General features: G+C 30.9%; 1 protein-coding gene across 3 annotated transcripts in view; it reads right to left on the reverse strand.

The window, feature by feature from the left end:
* Positions 1-725: 725 nt before the first annotated feature.
* LOC134707460 (large proline-rich protein BAG6-like) overlaps positions 726-18,162 on the reverse strand; it is a 30,447-nt gene continuing 13,010 nt past the window's right edge. For all 3 annotated transcript variants that reach the window (XM_063567213.1, XM_063567211.1, XM_063567212.1), the window contains exons 13-24: positions 17,477-17,581; positions 16,405-16,874; positions 12,255-12,503; positions 11,305-11,526; positions 10,802-11,021; positions 10,146-10,372; positions 9,357-9,459; positions 7,838-7,968; positions 7,369-7,584; positions 6,386-6,580; positions 5,944-6,051; positions 726-5,287 (exon numbers count right to left, since the gene is read on the reverse strand). In XM_063567213.1, coding sequence (XP_063423283.1) covers positions 5,027-5,287; positions 5,944-6,051; positions 6,386-6,580; positions 7,369-7,584; positions 7,838-7,968; positions 9,357-9,459; positions 10,146-10,372; positions 10,802-11,021; positions 11,305-11,526; positions 12,255-12,503; positions 16,405-16,874; positions 17,477-17,581 — 2,507 coding nt within the window. In that variant the 3' untranslated portion in view covers positions 726-5,026. The remainder of the gene's footprint in view (positions 5,288-5,943; positions 6,052-6,385; positions 6,581-7,368; positions 7,585-7,837; positions 7,969-9,356; positions 9,460-10,145; positions 10,373-10,801; positions 11,022-11,304; positions 11,527-12,254; positions 12,504-16,404; positions 16,875-17,476; positions 17,582-18,162) is intronic.

An 18,162-nucleotide genomic window follows, 5' to 3' on the forward strand; every position in this document is an offset into this window, starting at 1 on the left:
AAAAAAATGTGAACAAACTACATTTCGGACATTAGATCTTCCAATTTTAAAACAATTCTTTTTTCTTAAAGGGAATTAATATAATTCATATTTTTAGACAAAAAAAAACAAACCGGAAAATCCGACAAAATCAACTAATATATCTTTTCTTGTGTGTTTAACTCAAATTAGATAAGACACAAGACTTACTGACTTATGGAGTCTTCACCACATCCGAGTTAGTTTCGGAAGGTAGATTTCTTTTAAATCATTATAGTGAGTTAGCTATATTTCTCCCCTCTTTTTTGGCTAAGTTATATAGCAAGTAAACTACACATTTTAATGAGTTACTACGTCTATATAACGCCTAGGATAAAAATTCACCTCAACACCCCAATCGAATTTCATATAGCTAAGATTTTATCGTCGCATATTTTGTATGTAGAGATATTAATTCAACTATAGATTTGTATGTAGAGATGAACTTTTTCAAAATGCTCGTAAAATGATTGTGTAACGAAATTTCTATTCAATTATGTAACACAGTTACACAGGGGATAATATTGACTGATCAATTGATCAATTAAGATTGCATTAGAGAGGAGTTAGTTCCAATTAATAATCCCACCTTTGAGTGTTATTGTTTTTCAATCATACTGGCATTGTATCAGAACTCTTACTTGCCCAAGGAAAGAATTCAAATAATAGCATTTGAAAATATGTTGGAATCAACAATGATGTCAATACAGTGTACCAAATTTTATTAAATAACTAGCACAAGCATTTAATATATACATATAATTTCATCTCAGAATTTTGCACCATCTCCACTCCGGAGTTATCACATAGTTCCAATGGATAAAAGAATACTGCCAACTCCAGTGAGTCATTCCTAACCTGAAATAAGTGTCTTCAGGTGTCAATTACATACAATCATTTGCATTTCAGTGGTGAATGCCACAAATTGACCATGAGGTCTACTTTAGGAAACTGTTGAGCACTGTACTCACATCATGCACATGCAGACTGAAAGAATAACTAACAAGCGTTTTGGAGGAACTGTTCTCCATAAGTCATTGTGATAATGTTCTATTTTACCAGAAAATATCTCTCTTAGATGTATCAAGATGCCAGACATTGTAATTTTCTAGGATAACTATCATCTTTTTGGACTTGACCTTAAAACCCTGCATGATTAACCATATGAATTACAGACATTTATAAAAAATCTGATTTATATCAGTTCTAGTATCAATGATATCATCTCAGCTGGAATGAACAATCTTTTTTTCCCTCTGTCTTCTAAATAATATTGAAATTGAGACTGAGAAACCGAATTGAAAGATTAAATGTATATGCCTTTAATATGCAATGCAATACATTAATATTGGGACAACAAAAGAAATACTTTCACTGTGTGTATTTCTGGAACCTAGGGTCTAGCATTAGCATACAAAATCAGATATATACCATCTTATATTAACAAAAGAAATATTGCTCAGCATGATCTTACAATGTGATTTATTGGTCAGCAAATGCTTACAAATGAGACTTAACAAATGATGAACTTATAAAATTATCTGTTTGCTAGCATGAACTAATAAATGAGTCATATGGTAGCAGAAAGTTACAAAGTAAAATAATTGGTACACATACACGAACTTGTAACATAAGATCTTAACTACCAAAAACTTACAAAAAATGATACATACTATAATGATCTTATAAAGAGATGTATTATTCAGAATGAAATTATGAAGTATTAGGATAGTATTCAGAATGAATTACAAAGTGGTATAGTATTCAGTTCATGAGTTGTTGTAACACAGTGCAATATTATTTAAAATGAACTTAGAGGGATGCAGTTTCCAGACGGAACTTAGGGAGTGTCAGAATGATGTTACAAAGTGAGACATTAGTGAAATATAAGCTAAAATGGTCTTGAAAGTTGAAATTTGAAATAATGTAAATTTAGCAATTATTGAAAGGTTTTTATTATTGCAAAATCACAATCAATAGTCTTTTGAATTTTTGTCCATTCTTCAAAAAAATCCATAATTTAGATAGATGTAACTCCTGTCATAATTCTATAAAGCCAAAGAGGTAAATGTTATATTAATGTGAATGATGTTTAATCAGAAAAGTTTTATTCAGGTAATTGATATCATATTTCACATAAATACTTAATTTTGAATTCTATTTTTTGTGACCACTTTAAAGCACAAACATGCAAAACAAGATTAATTGCTTACATCATCTCACAAAATTAGATTGTAAAACAAGCTATCTAAAGAGGTTTTCATATGATTGACAAATTAAGAAAATGAATCTTTTTGAGTCCATTTCATTAGAAGTGTCAACTGTGTATCAATGATATTTACTGTAAGACAATGGATTTGTATAAAATATATATGCATTAAGATTCAATGCTGTTTAATGTGCTTTCAATTTACATTTGTAACTTTTGATCATACAATTAACTGGGGTTACTGTGGTTTCTTTACTGTAAGTGGGATACCAATGTTTGTGGATTTCTGGATTATAGTTTAACCATGAATTAAAATGTTAAATGAAGTTATAAAAGCATGTATGCAGACTTTGATAGAGCAATCAAATTTAATATCCACAATTTTTTTCCCCTTAATCAACAAAAATAGGTGTACACGAAATAATTGAAACCAGAGTAATTAAAATATGTTCGAAAATGACATGATAACAGTTAAAATTTTATTTTATTAATATTTGTAAGAAATTTCTGTTTAGGCAACAAAACCGGTTTCACTATAAAATTATATTCATATTCTACTATAATTAAATTCCTTTTGAAATGAGCAGAAATTAATCTGTAAACATAGCATTATATATAAAATGGATAAGTCTTATCTTTACATTAGAATATCACATAAAATTACAACTAGTAGGGTTTATTCAGCATTTAAGTAAAAAGAAGGAAATTTTATAATGAAATTTTCTTTCAAATCAATACAACAAACTGCTTCTTGCAAAGGTGCAAAAAAGAAAAAGGTTTGGCATAAACCTTTGGGATCATTTTGAAGCTCTGTTGAGGACAATTTCAGAATTCTGATTCACTCTAATTCTTATTACAAATAGAGTTTATCATATCAGTACACAAAAATAAACAGAGACAGCTACACATTAAATTACTATAATACATATTTCCCAATGTGGAAGTAATTCAAAATACAAAATCGTTTACCAGTACTTATTCTTACATGCGATTTACACTTGAAATCAACTTTCTGATATTTAAATTGATCAGTTTAGCTTCTCATTATGGCCAATATATATAAATATATAAACAAATTCTCCCTTTGAAATAAGCTAGTATGGATTGATGGGTATCTATTTTCAAGGATTAAGGAAAACTCATTTTCCTGGATATTTGTTTCGTTGTTTTGCCAAGTCTGCATACATTTCTTTAAAAATATGAAGTTCTTTGAAACATTTAAATTTGAAGTTCCTGTGTACTGACATAATCCATAAAATTTGATATCCAATTAAAAATCATGAATACAGTTTTTCAATAATGTTTTAAAAGATAAAGGATATCCATGTTAACTACATGGCAGTGTTATATATTGGTATTAACACCCAAGTCCTTATGGTGAAGGTGTGGTCAGTTTCTTATTTCAAATTGTGATAATGATTTTCAGAACCAAATACTCTATCACACTTTAAACCTCAATGGAATGCTCGAACTCAACCATGCTATACCTTTTGCTAAAACCTAGCATATAGGGAATATATAAAAATATGCAAAGACAATTTTAATTCAAAAACTAAATGAGCACATCATGGTAGTGAGAAATTGGAGGGTTCCTTCAGAGTACATTGCTTAAAGGGCATAAACTATCAACCAGTTGACATTTTTGAAAGCAGCATTATTCGAAGATGTTGAAGTTTGCAGATCTATACAAAGTAATACAAACTAATTAACAAATATGAATGCTATCTAAGGTTTTAGGCTATTTATATGTTTTCACTTTATGAAACTATGAAATTTATATAAATAGTTAATATACATGATGGCATCTTAAAAAAGCAGTTCAGTTTTATTTAATTTTTTTCTCCTTTAAATGTGTTACATAAAGTTGATTAGTAAAAAAATGAGGAAATTCTTTTATAGATACTTTTTCTAGTTTCCGTTGATGAAGCTATCTTTGTTAATTCTTTTTGCTGATTGTATTTTGTGCTGTCAGTTTTAATTAGGGAAGACGTCAGAGTAACCAGAGAGAACCACAATCTACAGTTGGAGCAGAGTGTACTTGGATCACTTGGCCATTGAGGCCCCTGACACCAGAGTAACCAGAGAGAACCACAATCTACAGTTGGAGCTGAGTGTACTTAGATCACTTGGCCATTGAGGCCCCTGACACCTTTAAAGATTAATCTCTATTTCATACCACAATATGATGCTGTACAGTTTGAATGGCAGGACTTAAAGGTGTATTCTAAAACAGTACATTGTAAAACATGAATTACGTAAACATTGGTTAAAACTCATCAATTAATTGTATTAAAGGTTGCAATGGATGAATGACTAATGACAAATAACAGTTATGTCTCATATCAGCTTTATCTTACATGGGATCTACAAACCATGAAACCTTTAATACCTCATAAAAACATTATTCTTGAATAAAACATAAAAATTACCGATCATGTTCCAATGTCAAAATATCGAATTATAAAATACCCAGTATATTCATATTTTTTCATACCAGTTTAAACAATATACATGTACATAAAACTATTACTGTGTATTCATTATTTTTCGTTGGATACCAATTATTGTGAATTTCATTGGTAACAAATTACAAATTTTTAATTGGATTGTATGCAGACTTTGACAGAAACATGAAAATAATTGTCCACCAAAGTGTAAGTTTTGTTCAATCCACAAAAATTAGTACCCACTAAAATAAATGAATCCACAGTACTTATATAACCAACATTTTTTTTTTACACAATTTATTTCATAAATAAAGATGAAAAATCACTAGTCATTATTTCCACATCAATATTATCACTTTTTATTATTTCCCTTAAAATATTCGTGAGATTTTGGAAATCTGTCGGGAGCAAAGTCTGAATCTGTCTGAAGTCTGTCAATGATTGAGTTCCTTGTATGTTCCTCGTATTCAGTCAATAATTCAGGATTATCTTCAATTTCTTTAGTTAGATTTTCAATACTACTGATTGGTTCAACACCTGCAGACGCCACAGCTCTTCTTATTGAAGTTGTCAAATCTAATGCAGGATTTGATGCATCAAATGGTTGATTTAACTAAAAACATAAAAAAAATATTATGATAAAATGGTTTATTAAATGATATGAGCAAATCAGCCCTAATACGGATAAATCAGCATGTGCTTTCTAGATAAAATAAATTAAAATACAAAATATTAAGTACTTGGAAGAAAAATCAGAAGTTTTATAATGCATCTTAGCTGTGAAAAGACAAGTTCAAATATGAGTACATCTTTTTTACTGTGAGTTTCTTGATTAAGGTGGTACCCAACACTTTAACTAAAATTAATTTGGCTCGTTTAATTTTCATAAAATTTTGACAAAGTATTTACTTTGACAAAAATATAAAAATTTCAAAAAATTTGAACCAACCGTTTTATCAGAAAAATACACTGGTTACATAGAAGTTTGACAAACACTTATTTTGATTACTGAAAAGGTTAATATATCCTTAACAGTACAACGTAATTAAAACGTTTAGCTGATTTTACAGAGTTGTCTCCCTGTAGTGTTAGGTACCACCTTCAGCAAAGATTTGAAATTATTTTGTAAAAGTGTTATGAACTGGCTGCTTCAAATATCTCTGTTAAGCCAAATTTAAATAAAATGTAAAAAGACTACATAAGACCATACATAAGTTATACTTATATATGATAGATACTTAAACAATAATAACTGTTACTAAGACTTACCTTCCTTCGTTTAGCTGGCATTCCTTGGTAATAAGCATCACTAAAAGGAGGTTGATGTTTTTGTTGTTTCTGTTTCTTTATATCACCATTTATTATAGGTACCCATTCCTAAAACACATACATGGTCAAAATTAAGACATAAGTTTTAGAAATGGTCATGCATTTTTTTTATTAATAATTTGCCTACCATCAAAGATAATAGAACAAAATATGAATGACACACTCTTCCAGAGCAATAACACAAACCATTTTTTATGCAAGAAAAAATAAATATGTCCTAATTTTTTCAAATAGTTTTCATCGCTACAAAGTGTATGAATATTAAATTACCAAAGTTTTTATTTTTCAATTATCTAAATTTACATCAATTTTTAAATAAACACATTTCAAAATATGACATATAAGTGAAGATATACAATAAGTAATATATATAAATACATACATCTGGGATCTCTTTCTGCCAAGAAGTATCTCCTTCAGAACTAGTTGATGGTTCCCCTCCAGTGGCCCCATTCGATACCTGTTCCTCAACAGCAGCTGCTCCTGGTGATGTTGTCAAGGAAACTGGCTTCTTAACAACGTTAGCGGCACCACTTGGTGATGATTTGCTGTCAAGTTTTGTTTCAACTTCCATTGACTAGATAAGAAAAAACAAACAAAATTACCAACCAAGGAACACCTCAAAACAAATTTAACCCAACCAATTTTTTTTTCTCACTAGGTTGATTAGCCTACCATGTACTTTTACATCTTTAAGCTTTTTATTGCTCCCCATGCATTGGTAATATAATTTATCATGAAATGTCATGTACAATAGTAGTTACATTTTATAACTCATGCATTTAATTGATCTATTGTTGCAGGTAACTTAAAATAATTAAATGTTGACACAGATATATGTCATTACTGTTTGTAAGGAGAAAAGCCAGTAACCCCAATAAATGGCCCTGTAAAGGTGTTTTTCAAATAAACTTGAGTTATTCAAGTACTTCATTGATGATGCAACTAATGAAAACATGCTTTAACTGGAATAATTTGACATTTTAAGACATGTTTTAATCAAATGTTCACTTCATTATTAAAGTGAAAATTTATCATATTTTGAAGGCAAAAATATTTAGTTGGTGAATCAACTCCTTTGATAGTGAATGCAAATGTAGAAATTACAATAGCAATATTATAAATTGTAAAATATGTACAATATTCAAAGTCAATGAACTATGATTTAAGTGGAAATTACATTCATGGAATTGATAAAGTACCACCTTTTTCACATTTTTAAGAACCCTTCCAAAATACTCTATGACAGGTCCTTAACTGACCTGATACAAGCCTGAATTTCTTTACCTACACAACATATCCTAATCAATTTTCTAGTGTCCGTCCAAATTTAAGATTTCATTACATAATAGAGACCATCTATACCTGTGGAGATTCAACTGCAGAAGCACCAGGAGATTGGACAACTGGACTGGTTTCCATTGGAGCTTCTCGACTAGGTGTTTTATCTTTCTTTACAACATAGTGCATGATTTGCTCTTCTGTCACCCTTATTGAAGGTACAAATGAATTAAGCTGTGCTGTAGTTGTACTGGCCATCCACTGTTGAATTAATGGATTAACTCCCCTTGTTAGGTTCTCCTGCAAAATGACATTTGTTGTGTTAAGTCTGAATAAGCGTGCATCTGTTTGCAAAGCTCAAATAATTGATTTATTTTCAACCTTTTAAAGAAACATAATATTTGATTTTACAGCAAGTAGCCTGAATCGCTCATATGGTAAAAATTTGCTATGTTGAAACATGAAAGTCTATGAAAAGTATTATTTCAACAAGGCAAGATGCTAGAACAACATGCATATTTGATATACTTATATACTCCAAGATTATACTTACAAGTCTATTTTGTACAAGTCTGCTCAAGGCTGGCATTCCTCCAACTAAACAATATCTAGCAAGGACTACACTTTCAGATAAAGCTTGTCTTAACATCTCATATAATCTGGCACCAAACTGCACATCTCCACCTATTAAAAAGAAATAATATGTTCAATTGACTATTTAAATTTGTAGCTTTATATCAAATTGTAAGGGTTCCGCGAAAATCAGTGTCTCGCCTACTTTTGCTGTTAATCTCAGCCTTAACAAAAATGAGAAAAAAATCAATAAAAATATTCCTCTTGATACTATCTCTTGATTGTCATGATTGTAAGAAGCTTCTGTCCAAGTTTGGTAAAAATCCATGATAGTTTATGAATCTAATAAATGTTTTAAAAATTTTAACTGCAGACTGTATGTAATGTTAACTGGAAGAAAAACTAAGTCAATTAATAAGTAAAAAATAGATACACAGGTACAAAATTTCAACAAAATTTCCTTCTAGATACTAGCTTTTGATCATAAACAAGCTTGTCCAAGATAGGTACAAATCCAAAATATATTAGAAAGTAATTAAGATCTTTAACCACAGAGTGAATGTGTTGTTTCCTGGCAGAAAAACTAAGTCCATCTATAAGTAAAAATGCAGAAAAAAACAAATTGATTTTTTTTTTTACAAAAATTACATCTAGAAACTATCTTATGATCATAAACAAGCTTATGTCCAAATTTGGTACATACCCAGGATATTTTAAAAAAGTTATTAAAATTTAAAAACTTTAACCACAGAGTGAATGTAATGTTTCCTGACAGAAAAGAAAGTCCATTTATATTAAAGTAAAATACAGAAAAAATAAAATTCTATTTTTACAAAATTTACTTCTGGATACTATCTTATGAACATAAAAAAGCTTCTGTCCAAGTTTGGTAGAAATCCAGTATAGCTTGAGAAAGTTATTCAAATTTCAAAAACTTTAAACACAGAGTGAATATTTGTGGATGTGGACGACGACGGAATGTAGGATTGCTATGTCTGGCTTTTTCGACTAAAGTCATAGGCTCGACAAAAATGTGATATCCTGACTAATTGCTCTAGTTGTTTTCAACACTTCACACATGCACATAGCCTGAATTTGATATTTCAATTAAAAGAACAATGTGAATTTTTTTCATTTTAACTTGCTGGCAAAGCCATCAGCCCAGATGACAACATTTTACTATAAGTAGGTTTCTTACTTCTTTCAATCCAGCAAATAATAATAATTTTTAATTCTGTTAAATATATAGGGAAACAATTGATTTGGTTGATAGTTGACAGAACATATATTTTCTTATATAAAAAAAAAAAATCATAAATTTACAAGTTTTATGTAATTTCTATATATTATGCCTTATACTGTGTTTTTTTGTAATTACGAATGTTTCATTTTCAAAAATAAAACAAATTTTCCTAAAAGGAAGCAATTATAATATAAATTGAAGTTCACAGTTAGAAACTTTAAAAACATTACAAGCATTTTAAATCAGATAGACATACCTCGTGTCTGCATAATCATACTTAAAATGGCTGTCAGTTGTACTCTGCAAATATTACTTAATGTGGCAGCAAAATCTATATCTGGTTTTACTTCTGTCACTTCCTGTAATGGAGTATCATATAGTAAAATATATTGTGAAAATTACAACAGGTTTTAACAGACATGTACACTTAAATCATGTAAGACAATTTTTGATTTTTTTTCCTTTTTTCATAAACTTAAGCTTCTGTATGCCAAAGTTCAAAATATTTGGTTGACTTTTTAGTCCAGCCAATAACAACTGCAGTTGGAGTTCAACGTCACACCAGCATTTTTGACTAATTCTCTACATCTAATTTTCAGATATATACAATTAAACTGCTCAAGAATCATACTCCAATCAGTAACCTTTAAGGTATAAATCCAAATGGCTGCATATATTCAAACTTATGAATAACAAGAATGTGTCCAAAGTACATGGATGCCCCACTGGCACTATCATTTTTTATGTTTCTATGGACCATGAAATTGGTGTAAAAACTCTAATTTGGCATTAGAATTAGAAAGATCATATCATAGGGAATATGTACTAAGTTTCAAGTTGATTGGACTTCAACTTTATCAAAAATTACCTTGACCAAAAACTCTACTATCGTAGGTGTGGCATAAAAATTTGAATAACTAAGGTTAACAAATACAGCCTATTTTCTTTCTCTCCTTAATTTTACATAAATATATATAAATATATTGTCTTTATATCTAATGTAAAGCAAAGTAATCTGACAGAAGTACTTGCTACAGGTACATACCTCTGCACTCTTCAGTTCACTTGTCATATTAGCTATAAGCCTGTTAACACCAGCTTCTATATTTTCTCTTGTGGGTTCACCATCGTTTAATATTCGACCTCTTATAAATTCTTGTAATGGTGCTCGTAAACGGTTTAATGCTGCAGCATTTCCAGAAAAGACTTGCAGTAAATCAGGCAGGGATAAGTGTCTTGACACACAGTTAAAAAGGTCATTTATAAACACACCTGAAGATAGAAAAATAAATTTTCCGGGCAACCCTTATTGTAATGAATAATTTATAATTAATATACTTCCTTGGACAAATGTATTCTATTTTCTAAAAAGTCAAAGAAAGTAGTGATATAAAACATTGATTTCTTTTGTCTTTATTGGAGATATGAAGATAAGTTCTACCTCAAAAAGTCATATTTTGAGTGAACAGATCTTCATATCTCCAAGGAAAGTGAAATAGATTTACATTAGATTCCAATATTAATTGACTAGGACTGTTACTTTCTTTTTTTTCTTTCTTTTTAAATGTAGTGTGAAATGAGATGCAAAATATAATTTTAGATGCTTTCTTTTATATGGTAAGGGGTTAATCCCTAATAACAGTATTAGCTATGGATACAATTAAGCATTTTTCAGACAGGAACATGTATAAAAAATATTACCTTCCTCCCCTGTATTGTAGCCCTCCCCTAAGGATGACAAAAACTGTGAAATAGTCTGACTTGGTGGCTGTCCCATAGCTGTTTGTGATACCATACTACCAATACCAGAGATAAGACGTGTAAATGCCTCGTCAGTCATTGCAGGTTGTTCTGAGGAGGCAGTTGTACCATTATTGCTTGTGTTTGTTGTACTTGATGCTGGTGCAGCTGGTCTCTGTTGCTGAAATTTAAATGTATAAGTTATTGATTTAAATCTAAAGTGGCTATAAAGCATTGCCTGCAATAACCTATCTCACTTCTCACAAAAAAATGTTAAAAAAAGAACCTGAGAAAAAGTACCAAAACTGTATACATTTAATACAAAAATAAAGCATGTTTATTGTGTAATGCTTGCTTAAAAACAATTCAAAATTTAAAAATTTTGAAACAAAGATGACTGATGATTACAAAGTTGGTCAATCAAGGATACCTTGATTCTGATTATTATGTTAATAAATACTTACTGCAGAAGCTGTCTGAAGGAAATCTCTCAACATAGTGGCAAAATTCTGATCTCCTGGAGGTCCAGCAGATGGTCCTGTCTGAGGTGGCTGATTTCCTGGTGGCCTTCTCTGTCCAGGTGGTGGCATGCCAAATATTGTAGAGAAGGCAGGCTGTCCATCCTGCATTCCTTGTATCTGTATACCAATAACACCAGGCATCTGTGATGAAGCTTGGTGTAACATCTAAAATGGGCAGAATAATAAAAATACTGTAAATGTCAGAAATTATTGCGATGTTTTTATTATTGCGAAAAATGCAACGGTTATAAGCGCAATAATTTAAACAAGCATTTTGAAATTTTTTATATGAATTAAACAGGACTTTTCTTAATATGGCAAAAATTAAATTCACATTTAAGTATAAAATGACAAAATTGCAATAATAAATGCATGCAATCATTTCTGAATTTACAGTATTGAAAATGATGTTTTCAAAGTATCTATCAATTTCCTTAATTCTATCAATTATCTTTTAGGATTTCAGGAAATTCTGCATTTAAGTCATAATTTTTGGTACAATTTAGCACAATTTTGACATCATAAAATCTTCTTCATTCAAAGTATTCAAAATACATTTCCAAGTAGTATTAAGATAGATTCAAATATATCTGTATAATATTGATTAATTATAATACTGTAATTCAGTATTAGAGAATTTTTATGAAAAGACTTTGTAAATGATAATCAACAAGTTTTTAAATATCCATGAAAATGCAAGTTTCCTCAATCCACAATAATTGCATTGGTTCCTATGAAAATAAATGAATACAAAGTAACTGTTTGAAGAGCTCTATACAAAGTTTAAATCGAAACTTACAATTTATAAGAAAATTTGCATGAAAGCTTGAATAAATTAATTTTTGCTAAAAGTGAAATTAAGACTTGTAAACTCACAAGAGAATATATATTACCTGTACAAAAGGATCAGCTGACCCACTATTGTTCATAGCAGGTATTGGCCCTGAACCAGGGTTAGATGTTGGCTGTTGTTGATTTGGAGCAGTGGCACCATTTGATGCTGTTGACGGTTGTTGATTGGCAGCTGTTGTGTTTGTTGGTGGTTGATTAGAACCATTGGGTGCTGGGTGATGAAGGTGAGGATTAGTTTCTTGTTGAAGTTGTTGCATAAAACCACTCAACATATTATTAATGTATTCTTCCTGAAAATAATAGCAATTTTTTTTAATAATAAGATTTTTCTTCAAATTTGGTTTAAAGTTTCAAAACTATTTAGAACCTGCATTCAAAACATAACTTGTCTGTAACAGAATTTTACTGATAAATGCCAGTTTCAAATTGTATCTAGCTAGCACTGTTCAAAATATTAACAATAAATGTTAGTCACCATGAAATATATTTACCCATTTTTGCACAATCTAAAGTCCATGGAGATTTAACTTTCACCTGGCATTTTTACATAAAATTGATACGATGCAATACAAATATATGTAAAATGGAAACTGAGCCAAAATCTTGTTTAGCTAATAAATTTCAATGGACCAAGTTTTGAACTTTCTATCATTTTTTTCCAAGATAACGGCTAAATGCATATGGTACCGCTAAATATTAAACAAGAGTGCACACGCTGAAATGTCTCGCCTTCTTTACTAATCATTGATATTTTGTAGATAGTCCTAAATTTAAAGCTTTATTACAACTGTCACATAAACTTAACATTATCCAAGAAAACTAAACATTGACCAATGAACCATATAAAAATAAGGTCAAGGTCAGATGGACAATGCCAGGCAGACATGTACAGCTAACAATTCTTCCATACAACAAAAATAGTTGACCTATTGCTTATACATTAAGAAAAACAGACCAAAACACAAAAACTTAACACTGAGCAACATGAGCAATGAATCGTGAAAAGGAGGTCATGGTCAAATAAAACGTGCGCAACTGACAATTAGATCATAAAATATTTCCATACACCAAATATAGTTAAATATTGCATATATAATAAGAAAAAAAGACCAAAACTCAATAACTTAACTATAACCACTGAACCATGAAAATGAGGTCAAGGTCAGATGACACCTGCCAGTTGGACATGTTCACCTTACAGTCCTTCCATAAACCAAATATACAAGACCTATTGCTTATAGTATCTGAGTTATGGACTTGACCACCAAAACTTAACCTTGTTCACTGATCCATGAAATGAGGTCGATGTCAAGTGAAAACTGTCTGACAGGCATGAGGACCTTGCAAGGTACGCACATACCAAATATAGTTATCCTATGACTACTAATAAGAGAGAATTAAACATTACAAAAAATATTAACTTTTTTTTCAAGTAGTCACTGAACCATGAAAATGAGGTCAAGGACATTGGCCATGTGACTGACGGAAACTTCGTAACATGAGGCATCTATATACAAAGTATGAAGCATCCAGGTATTCCACCTAATAAAATATAAAGCTTTTAAGAAGTGAGCTAACACCGCCACCGCCGTCCCCGTAGCCGCCGCCGGCGGATCAATATCCCTATGTCGAGCTTTCTGCAACTAAAGTCGCAGGCTCGACAAAAAATTAGAAAAAAAGGTTACAGCAACACCATAAATAAATTCTTGATGATTTGATTCCTTTGACTTATTTGTAGATCTTGTGTTGTTTTTCATTTTCTTCAAAATGTGAGACCAATCTTTCCGCATCTCTTATCCTTTTTAAGATACAAGAGAAAAAATACACTTGGTGATTATTTCTGCAATTTACAATTTCCTTTTATTTGTTAAAATATTAATGGTAATAGCCAAAATAAAAAAAATATCATTTAAGGGCAATAACTTCTATCATGTCGATATGGTCAACATGTACAATATGTACATAATGAACTTATCAACATTTTTGCCCCCCTCCCCCTTTTGTCATATTTTCTTTATCTTTAACAGATTTCAAGAAACTAGACGATATTTGCATTTTTACCTAATATACTACTTTATGTGTGGGTTGCCATGTTAGTTAACCTCCAAAATTATTTAACAGGTTTCATTCAACTAGTTTCCCAATAATAGGCAATATAGGAAAGGTGTACTGACATAAGTAGTCTCTAAACACATTAGCTCCATGGAGCTTTTGTTAGTAGAAGCCATATTAACTATGTGTATCAGTGAGAAAAATGTAAAAGCATAAAAATATAGTATATACCAATACACATAATTAACAGCGCCTGGTGATGTTTGATAGCCTGACCGGTTTCGGTCCATAAAGGACCTTCATCAGAGGCAGAATGGTGGATTAGTTTCCCAATAATAATTTTTGCTAAATTTCTCAAGGAACTGAAGAGAAATTCTGAAAGTAGTAGCTAGCAACAGATTAAAGAAACAAAAATTATTTACAAACATGCAGATACTTTTGAAGTCTATTTACAGTGATTTTGCTAGCGCTCCTCACTTATGTATTTTACGAAACGATTTTCGCATTCATGAAAGTATTTCAAATCAATTTCGTCACTTAAATTTTGAAAGTGTAAAAATGTTTTCGTATTAAAATACTATAAATCTACCTGTCTTTATGTTTTTGACAAGTTTATGACCTCCAGGTAATTAACATTTGCAACAGGTGTTACAAGTTGTGATTACACTAATCTGCTTATCGCCATTGGATGGGTCACTAATCCGTTAATTGAACCTCATAATTGACCATCATAATTTTTTCCACCAGGAAGATCAGTCAGTTGGCATTTCATCAACCAGGAGTACAGTTTTGTCGTTTGATCAAAATTGTTTTTCCCTGGACAGTTCGCATTAAATTTCAATATTTCTCAAACGATCACAATTGAAGTTAGTTTGTTGTAGATTTGTAAATAGACCTCATTTTCATAATACTTGATATAAATTTTCATCAAAAACTTTGACAAATTCCATTTAAAATATAGAACTTTAATCAAAACGGTCAGAAAATATTTTCACAAGTCAAACAGGTTCTTCCTGTACTGTGTGCTATGCATGTGTGAAAGGTGATTTCTAAATACTGATTTAGACGTTTTATAAGGATAATAATTATGCAGTGAGATAACCATTGCAACCATTGCAAGTTAATTTCTGCTGTGATTCCTTGTTTCAAACAAATGAGTCTATCTTTTGTTGATCAGGAATGTCTTCTGGAACCGTTTTTTTTTTTCAACAGTGATTATTTTAAAGGGTTAAATATTTCGCAGTGGTGTCTTGCCTTGGCTTTGTTTGGACTTATTTGTTTGCTTTTTGGCTTGAATGTTTGTCCCTAATATTTTATTAGCTGTGCATTTGCATTCAGATATCGCAGATCAAATTTATTTGTTCATAGTGTAATAATTTACGTTTTTTGATTGAGTTAAGCCTGCCAATTGATATTTTATCGTGCGTTTTTCTATGTTGTGATGTTATGCTATTGTTTCAGAAAAAGGGAGAACGGAGAAGGTTTGGTACCATTAAAACTTTAATCCTGCTGCAAATGTTTGCACCTGTCCTAAGTCAGGAATCTGATGTACAGTAGTTGTTGTTTGTTTATGTAATTTATACGTGTTTCTCGTTTCTTGTTTTTTATATAGATTAAACCATTGGTTATCCGGTTTGAATGGTTTTACACTAGTAATTTTGGGGCCCTTTATAGCTTGTTGTTCAGTGTGAGCCAAGGCTCCATGTTGAAAGCCTTACATTGACCCATAATGGTTTACTTTCTTAAATTGTTATTTGGATGGAGAGTTGTCTAATTGGCACTCACACCACATCTTCCTATATCTATGAAGAGAAATATTGAAATAAATTTCCGGATCGCATGTCCATGATGTCAGAATTTTTCATAATAAGAGCCAATACAGACAAACCATACAATTACTGCTAATCATGCCTACAATGGCCTTTAAAATCTGACAAAATCAAAGATGAAGCTAGTAATATACATCCTTGATTCCTTTCTGTTACACAAAAAAGGTAAATTTTAATAGCGCGCTAAAGTGACTAAATCCCTCAAAATCCTAGCTTAAACCCTGCTATGTATGATACAGGGAAAAGGACTGTTAAGCATCTATAATTGTCACAAATGACTATTGATATATAAAAATTTCCATCATCTCACCTGATTATTTTCTCCATTTGATGGTCTGTTTCTTCTGGCTTCATCTCTTTGTAGCCTGAAGAAGTACCGAGATGAACAGGGAAGATGTCGATCCACAGAAGGAGGAAACCCAGGCAAACCAGGCATGCCAGGCAATCCAGGCATTCCACCAATACTCATGCCTGGTGGTAATCCAGCTCCAGGAACACCAGGCATAACAAAAGCTGTAGTTCTGGGTCTTCCTGGTGTTTGTGTCTGTGTTTCAGATGTGTTTGATGTTCCAGTCTGGGTCCCAGAAGAGTTTGATTCAGCATTACTTGTTTGTGTACCTGATGCACTTGTTGATGGGGTTGCTGTCGTACTGAAACCTGATGGGACATTCATTCTACCAACACCAGAACCATTTGGAAATCTGGCAAATCGAGCTCTTGGTTGACCAGATTGACCAATTTCTATCTGTACTGCATTAGAGGGTCCACCAAATCTTGGGCCTGAATAATGATAGTTTTAAATTGTTGTTTTAAAAAGTGAACATTTTAGGTATGTTCAATTTTACATACACATTTAAAAATTGTGCAAGGCCTTTTCTTTTGGCTCTTCTTATATAATTTAATTTCATTAATTCATGCAATTGGATGTTACAGAAACACATGTTTAACTATTTTACTACATTTTCTATATCATAACCTTAAAACAAACTTGTTGAAGATGATAAACTATCATAAATTATATCCACAAAAATCTTGCAAGTTGATTAAATTACAATTAGTATTACATTTGGAATTAATAATTAAAAGTTTTAAAAAGCCAGCTTTCCTAAGAACCAAACCATTCTTCTTAATTTATGGTAATAAGTATGGAGTAAAACAAAAGTAATTGATCAAAACTCACTACTCATTAGGTGCCATTTAATGATCTATAATATTCATTAAATAATACATAAACTAAGTAAAAAAAAAATTGAGCTACAAGGATTCTTCAAAACATTGATATCAATAAAATCAATTATAGTTAAATGTTATTTCTGATGATGTTTGAATTTTTTTAAGTGCCTAATTTGAGATGAGATTGAATGAATTTTTAACAATATTACCTCCCCTGGCAATTCCTCCGAGAACTGAGTTAACAATACTGTTGATCAGATCATTAGTAATAGGTCCAGCACCTTCTGGTAGTATCTGGTGTGTTGTAGTTGTGCCTAAATCATAAAATTTTATAAAGAATAAGTAGTTGTTAATATATTCAATAATTGTTCAATTTATAAGAAATATATTACAGACAACAAATTAAAAGAATGTACATCTGCATTCCATTCCTGTCAAAATGAATAGATGAACAACATGATTTTGACTGCTTGTCCCAATTCCTCCATCTTAAAAATACCTCTTAAATAGACTTTGTGAAAATCTACACTGAAAAGTTTGTTGGTTCACAATTTCTAATTTTTCCACAAGGGAAACAATCGTGATAAAAGATTATTAGACAATCAAAATCCTTGATTAATTAGGCTAAGCTTAACAATCTAAGCAGTAAAGTTCAATCTTTTTAGCTTTTTAGAGTGACAGACTAAATGAGGCTAAGCTTAACAATCTAAAATTCAATCTTTTTAGCAAGATGTTTTTAGAGTGACAGACTAAATGAGACTAAGCTTAACAATCTAAAGTTCAATCTTTTTAGCAAGATGTTTTTAGAGTGACAGACTAAATGAGGCTAAGCTTAACAATCTAAAATTCAATCTTTTTAGCAAGATGTTTTTGAGTGACAGACTAAATGAGGCTA

This window comes from Mytilus trossulus, chromosome 2 (genome assembly GCF_036588685.1).
Source record: "Mytilus trossulus isolate FHL-02 chromosome 2, PNRI_Mtr1.1.1.hap1, whole genome shotgun sequence".
Taxonomy (NCBI): Eukaryota; Metazoa; Mollusca; class Bivalvia; order Mytilida; family Mytilidae; genus Mytilus; species Mytilus trossulus.